General features: G+C 48.5%; 1 protein-coding gene across 3 annotated transcripts in view; it reads left to right on the top strand.

Moving 5' to 3' along the window:
* The first annotated feature begins 5,194 nt into the window (after positions 1-5,194).
* ACAP2 (ArfGAP with coiled-coil, ankyrin repeat and PH domains 2) overlaps positions 5,195-7,582 on the top strand; it is a 68,397-nt gene continuing 66,009 nt past the window's right edge. For all 3 annotated transcript variants that reach the window (XM_065674858.1, XM_065674857.1, XM_065674856.1), the window contains exon 1: positions 5,195-5,451. In XM_065674858.1, the coding sequence (XP_065530930.1) occupies positions 5,399-5,451 (53 nt within the window). In that variant the 5' untranslated portion in view covers positions 5,195-5,398. The remainder of the gene's footprint in view (positions 5,452-7,582) is intronic.

The following is a 7,582-nucleotide window of genomic DNA, read 5'->3' as shown; positions in this document are numbered from 1 at the left end:
ATAAACACCGCTTCACAATTTTCGCTATTAAGGCTCTTAAATATTGAGAAGCATATCAGTTACAATGTTGTATTGCCAAGAATGTTTATTTTAGACTTGTCTCTTGGGCAGAAAAAAACCTGTCTAATTGATTTGTTCTTGTGCCTAGTATTTCATGGAGAATACTGCTTCATAATCTGTTCAGCCAGAATGGCATTCCCTGTACGTATAACGCTGATTATCTTGCGTAATGTACTGTTAACTCTTCACGCTTTCAAACAGCATCTTTTGGGTTTTCACTATTTATTTGACGGTGTTCTAGGAGTGATGTCTCTTAAGGAAAGGTTTTGGATTCAAGAGCTAAACGGTACAGCATATATCAGATTAACATGCAAGCTATTTATCAGATGTGTTATGCAGTTTAAAAAGGGATTATTTAAGTCTTACAGCTTTTTTGTAAAGTGCGGACCTGTTAATTTAGATTTCAGTACGTTATCACCTGTATTTTCCCCATCTTTAGAGGAACTGTATTATTTTTTGAGTGGTGTTCAGAATTGGTTGTTATTTCTGACTAAGGCAGTACTAACATCTGGTGGAGGGAATGTTTTTACACTGGAAATGTGCTAACTTGAACTTTGCATTTAACTGTCATTATCTCTTCCATCGGGACTGGATGTTCTGTGGCGCTTTCTTTGGGTTATCTTGAGAATGTGGATGTTCCCTCCAGCTTTTCTCTTAAAACCACATATACTGTCACTCTTCTGGCTCTTGTTTCAAACTTTTGGTCCTTTCCAGTTGCATGAAGAGTGCTTTTGCTACTAGGATCTGAGGAAAAAACACCCAACTATAAGCAAAACCACATCAGGACTGTGAAGATGAGCTGAGTTTAGGCTCTGGTTGTTCTTTATATAAAGATAACTGCTGCTGATCTCTTCTGGGGTTGGCAACCTGCATACTGAAAACTGCTGGTCTAAATCTTCCTATATCCATTGCAATTGACAGCAGCTGGTTTTGTAAAGTGAAGGCTCTTTGGAAAAATAGAAGGGAAACTCCTTAACTCAGATACTTGCCTACAGTGTGGTTGTACAGTCCCTATAAAGAGGGATTCTGAACCTGCAAATTGCTGTAAACAACTTTCCACTTGGTGAAATCTGACTGGTGAATGTTCCAGTATTCAGAATAGTTTCTGGGTTTTATTACACAAATGAAGTATACACTTAAGCTTTAGCTTGGTTATGAAATATAGTGTATATCTTAATTTTGATCTGAATTTGATATGTTGCAAAAATCCATATAATTATATGGACCTGTTTTAAAATGTCTTTTTGTCCACTGTACATGTGAAGTTTGAATAAAGGAATGAAAGTTATTTTACAGTTACATGCCTTCTCAAGTGTGAGCTTTCATGAAATCCCAGAGAGATTGAGAATGAAACAGGTAATAGGATGCTGTTCTTTGGAAGATTTATACAAGAGTAATTAACTGGAATGGATGCATTGCCGAAGATACCTGTGAGTTGTACTAACTGGGTGTTGTAGCGTGCCGTTCCCAACTCTCTTCTCTCCACAGGGTTGTCCACTGTGGGATATTTGGTTCAATAAGGGCCTGAATCAGGATTAATACCATCTTTTCACAAGAAATATTTGAGCACTGTTTGGTCCAGTGTAGTGATGCTAATTTTTCAATATGGAGAATTTGACCAATGTGTACGGGTAATGCAGATGTCTTCTGCAAGGCCGTAAAAGAGATGACTTGTACTTTGTGATAAGTACAATTGGGTACTTGGCACCTGCAATTAAAGCAGAATCCATCAGAAGCAGCTTTTATATAAGCTTATGTCTTGCCCTCCTGTCACCCACATTTTGGTCTTTCAAGACCTCATTTTCATTCTGGTGCTCAGCTGTCTAGGCTACAATGCCTACAAAGCATTTTGTTTAATAAACAAAAAAGGCTCTGCTAACTTCCAGTGAAAACTTTTCTGTAATGGCTTCCAAAATCCTGGTTGAAATGGGTATGTAGTGTTGAGGGAGGTACAGTATACATAAATGCAGGAAGATGGTTTTGAATGAACCTCAGAACATCCTTTCATCAGTCACTTATTTTGTCTTGTCTGGGTGATCTCCCTTTTTTGGTGCTACCAATTTAAATGCCATTTTGGAACTTGTGCTGGTTTAAGTTATGGGTGTTAGTAAAGGCTTTGTTCTCTTCATCAGCAAAACTTGTTTGTGCTCCCTCATCTTGCTCACCTAAAGTGCAACCCGATGCGCCTGGCACCACTTTTAACTGAAAGCCTGGTTTACTTGATTTCATCCAGCTTTATGCCTTCATGAGTTTTAAAAGCTAAAATAGGCAAGCTTACTTTGCAGTAACTACATATACTCTATATAGCTTCTTTTACAAAGGGATATCTGATTTCCTTCTGTTCTGGAGATACAAAGTATAGTCCCCTGGAGGGGGATATGCCTTTTCTCTTTTTACATTAGATGGGGACTCAGGTTGCATGCATGTCTTCATCTTGAGGAGCCTATGGTAAAAGCTCATTCATACAGTAAAGAGGAAGGACAACACATGCAGCCCTTAATAATATGGAGGCTGAGTTCCACAGCATCATAATTGTAAAGCTTCATGCACAGGGGTAAGGCCCCACGCTGCATCCTGTTTGGAGAAAGTAACTTCAATATGCTTCCAGTAGCAAGATGACTTGCAAATAAGAGCCTTAACTCTGCCTTTTGAAGTTTTTCTTCCCTGCCCTTAATGTTTCTTTCACACACCTGTGTGAACAGTTGCAGTTCACAGAAACTGCAAATACTTTTTTCCACAGCTTGCTCTCATGTTAAACCTGTGTATCTTACTAGAATTTCTTTTCTGTAACCTGTTTTTTGTGGTGTTTATCATGATACCACCTCACTAATGTAATTGTCCTGTTTGAAACCAGTGTTAAATGTCACAGTGTAAATAAAACCATTGTTTTCACTGCTGCTTTATGGCACTAACACTAGGTGTATTGGTTTGACTTCTTGGAGCTTTTCAGAAGAAACTGGCAGCCTCTGTAAGGTTTGCAGGTGTGTTCATGGGCAAATACTTAAACCAATATTACAGTTTACTCATCACTGCAAAGAAAGAAGTATTCTTCAGTGTAACTTATGTGCATCAGTTTGTACATGCTTGGCTACAGCGGTGTAAGAGTAGATCTGGGACCTGAATCATGAATTTAAGGCAGCAGCACCACAGAATAGCCTACATTTTCCAAGGTAGTTTTCTTTGTGTGTTGTAGGATTTAAAGCAAGACTCATCTGTCTCTTCATGGTCAGCATTGAGTAATCGCTTACTGGCACTGAGTAATGGAAAATCACTAACATCAACTACTCCTCAGGAAGTAAAACTGTTCCTAAAAGGAAAAAAAAAAAAAGAGCTGGGCTCTCTTTCCAGTGGCATGCTTTGTTTGAAAAGGATTTCACAACACTTGCAGCCCAAGTGATGAAAACATTTCTTAACTTGCTGCTTTTCCTTTGTGGGTATGACAGAGGCACTCAGCTCCTAACCTAAAGGAGTGGTAGTTTGGTTAGTTTTGGTGAGGGGCAGCTCACAGAAATATACAATCATTACACCTGTGTAACTCAGTTTACATCTGATGTTTCACCAGTCTTGGGGGGGGGGGGGAAACCAGCAACAAAACCCAAGCCCCTAAACTACAACTGACTGAACTGAAACATTTCCCTTTGCTTCTCTGAAAGGACACTGTAATTGAGGGACGGACAGTAAGGGTGTAGCAGGCATTCAACCTTTTGGAAAGGAAAGAAGTCTTACATTTCCCTCCATCCTCCCATGTTCCTTGCTTCTCTTGGGATACCAAAAGGACATCAGGGGAGGCAGAAAGGGTGGGATGAGAAAAAAGGTTGAAAAAAAACAGGCGAAGCCTGGTGCAGGTGGCACTGAAGGGATGGAGTCTGAACACCGCAGGGGGTGAGCAGGCTCCATGAGAGCAGGTACAGCAGCCCCAGGTTCCTGGAGGAGCTGAGAATGACTGCCATCAACTCGTGTCTGCTTCCCGGCACCGCATCCTGCTAGATGGAGCCCGTGACTTGGTGTGACATTGCTTCATTTTTGCTGAGTTTAAGTTGAACGGTAAGTTGTCCTCCTCGGTCACTGTCTTCGAGGATGAGTGTGGATGGCTGACGTGCCTTTGTCATTTTTACACCTGGGAACACAAAGCAGTGCCAGAGCCGATCTTTCTCCTTTTTTTTCTTAAGAGATCAGTAATCTACGATGTTCTGTTGCCCTTCCCTATGAAGCGGGAGAGGACCAACACGGTCCTTTCCACTCTATGATACAGCCCCTTTGCTGCCCGAAAATCCTTCAGTAAATATTCCCAGGCAAACGTTCCGTGCAAAACCCATGTACGCACAGTTGGCGTTCCTTCTACAGAAAGCCCTGCTGTTCACCTCCCTCCCGCAGAGCGACACAGATCTCCGGCCACCGCCAGGATCGGGACCTGCAACACCCCGGAGAGCATCCGAACTGCCGCTTCCCCTCGGTGGCTCAGCACTTCCTGCTGCACCCTCGGCAGCGACACCGGCTCCCCGCGGGACAGAGGGGGAGCTCCCAGCGCAGCGGCAGCCTGCCCGCGCCTCGGCCCGGCGGGGCCAGCTGCTCTCTACAGCCGACCCGGCTTCCCCAGACGGGCGGCCGGGTGCCTGGGCATCACCTGCCCACGGTTAACCGGAGGAGCCGAGCGGCCCGGCCCGGCCCGGCCCGGCAGCACCGGCACGAACCACCGCGCCGCCACCCGGCCCTGGCCCACGAGTGCCAAGAGGGCAGCCTATCGCAGCGCCGGAGCGGCCCCCTCGGTGTTATCAGCGATGGGATTGGCCTTCAGCGCAGCCGTGGCGGTGGGACTTGCCGATCGGTGGGAGGCCAAAGGCTGTTTTCCCGTTGGCTTCCCAGGCTGTCACTCTTAGGGACGCCCTATGAGGGAGTAGTCCCTGCGGCGCCCGGCTGTTGGCTGGGTCGTCCAGGGCGGTCGTCCCGTTGTGCCCACCCGCCTCGCTTTGTGGTTGGCCAGAGCGCCTTCCTGCTGTTCGACCGGGTGGGCAGGCCGCCCTTCCGCGGCCCCGCCATGGGTTGGAGGAAGCCCCGCCTGCGCCCGCGCCTCGTTGGCTATTCCTGCTGCTTGCTGCCGCCCATTGGCTGGCCGGGCCGTCAGTCGCGGTTGGGCGTGCGAGGCGGGCAGAGCGGGGCTCGGCGCGGCGCTCCCGCAGCAGCCGTCCCGCCGCCGGCTCTCACCGCCCCTCCATGAGCGCCGCCTCCGCCTAGCCCCGCCCGGCGGCCGGCCTCCGGCCTCGGCTCGGGCTCTCCCTGCCACCACCACAACCGCCACCAGCGGCAGCGGAGGCAGCGGCGCGCCCCGCGGCAGGAGAGGATGAAGGTGACCGTGGACTTCGAGGAGTGCCTGAAGGACTCGCCGCGCTTCAGGTGCCGCCGGGAAGGGGCCGAGCCGGGCCGGGGTCGTGGTGGGGGACAGGTCGCGGTAGAGCGGAGGGGGCCGCAGCACGGTGGGCAGGAGGCGGGGCGGGTGTCTCGGGGTGGCAAGGCCGCGCAGCGGGGCGGGGAGGGGGCTGCTGGGCGGGCCGGGAGCGTGGGGACCTTGGCGGTGACAGGTGGTGGGGAGCTGTGGGCGCCCGGCCCCTTGGAGAGCGTTAGGATGGGGCCGGGGCTGTGTGGGGCGGTGTTCTCTGGGACCGGTGAGGGGCAGGGTTTGGGGAGCGTAGGGTGGAAGGGCAGGGGCAGAGGGTGTGGAGGGGTGGCTGTGAGGGGCGGTCGGGAGGGATTTGTTGTGGGGCTCTGTAGGACGAGGGCGTTGCTGGAGCGTGAGGGCGCTCCGAGGAGGGTGGTGCGGGAGCTGGGAAGTTGAAGGAGAGAGGCAGCATCTGTGGTACGGTGGACTGGGGTTGGGGCGGCGGTGGCACAGTCTGCAGTGAGCGCTGCTGGGGTCACCCGCCTTGAGCAGATGGAGGGTGGTAGGCAGCTGGTGCGGGAAACGATCAGTAGCTGAAGCAATGCTCGATTCAGCTCAAGAGTGTGGACTCCTTTTGGTCCATCTCCAGTTCTTCATGGTTGTGCTTGCACTTCAGCTCCCAGTGTCTCCTGCCTGCATCCACTGCATCTGTCCATGCTCAATCTGCCCACTATTGGGGTGCCAGTACTAAACAAGCTCGGTATAATCTTACTTCCTGTTGTCAGACCAAGGCATGTGCTCATTTGTTTTTTCTCCACTCAAGTGACTTTCAGTCCTGCAGGTTTACTTCTGCTTGTGTTAGGCAACTTTCTCCTTTACCTGTCCCCGTGCTTTTAGCCATTCTCTCTCTGTATTCTGCACCATTGTGTCTACTCAGTGTAGCTCTGTTGGATGTGTGGCTGATCTGTGCGCACAGACCCGCTGTCTGTGCCTGGTATTGCCCTTCTAGTTGATGGAGAGGCAAACAGCTCTGTGACTTGATGAGATCTGTCACTGCTGTCCCATGCTGAGCCCATGCTGAGCCCATGTTTGGAGCGGCTGTGGCTCTGTGGTTTGCACAGGCTGGGTGAGCTCTGGCTGTCGAAGGAAATAGTCTTGCGCTTCCTCTGGTGTCTGACTGTGCGTTCACGCCTCCTCTTTGTGTCAGCTTTAGCAATCGCGTGGTTCTGTGATGTGGAGGAAGTTGGAGAGGGTTTGAATGGCTTACCCCTGGCAGAAGGTGGACTTCCTGTTCTTCCCTCTTCTGTCTCTGTGCCAGCTTGTCCCTTGCTGCTTTTGCCACAGGCTTCTCTGGTGACTTGTATTGTTGGACCTTTTTGTGAGCTTTCTGCCCTGGTAGAAGAGACTGGATAGTTATCTGCTAGGCTAGTGAGTTGAGTCAGCATTGTGAAGGGTGTGAGACCTACTAAAGCTTACTGGGAGGAGGAAGAGGAAATTTCACTGCCAGAAGCAAGACTAGGTGAAGGCAGTGGGGAGTGAGACCTCCCCTGAGGCAGCAGGCAGCTTTTATATTGGTATAGCAGATCCACAAAATTTTGCCCTGAGTTGAACATGCTCCCTAGTTTATGTACTTTCTGTCACAAGTATGTTTAATTTGAGTCCATTGTGGTGACCATGCAATCTTAGGTTGGCTTAGCTTAACCATAGAGCTATACCATTAAGTATAATTTCTTTAAATTATCAATACCTGCTGAAGTGTAGAATACATGTTTGAAAGCAAGAAATAGTGACTAAAACTTGTGAGCAGAAGCATGCTGCTGTCTTTTCAGGTTAAGACATACTAGTTACTTTGAACTCACTTTGTATCATTCTCCTTTTGCCCCTCCTGATTCTTTTACTGCAAGGAGAGAAACTAAGGAAAGCTCTTTGTTGGAGTCGTATAGTGCATTATGGTCTTTCTGACAGTCTCTGAAACTATTGCCTTTGAAGAACTTGCAGAAAACATCATGGTGTGATTAACTGATGCCACCAAAATATCCTTCCAACCTTTAACTAAGAGGAAGTGGCTAAAACCATGAAGTAAACATCCTGTAGTATTTTTCATGTACCTAAACCAAATACTAGAAACCTTCCAAATTAATTTTACTG

The sequence above is a fragment of the Lathamus discolor genome, chromosome 3, assembly GCF_037157495.1.
Source record: "Lathamus discolor isolate bLatDis1 chromosome 3, bLatDis1.hap1, whole genome shotgun sequence".
Classification (NCBI taxonomy): Eukaryota; Metazoa; Chordata; class Aves; order Psittaciformes; family Psittacidae; genus Lathamus; species Lathamus discolor.
Note: the sequence above shows the minus strand (reverse complement) of the source record. Positions and strands in the feature narration are given on the sequence as shown.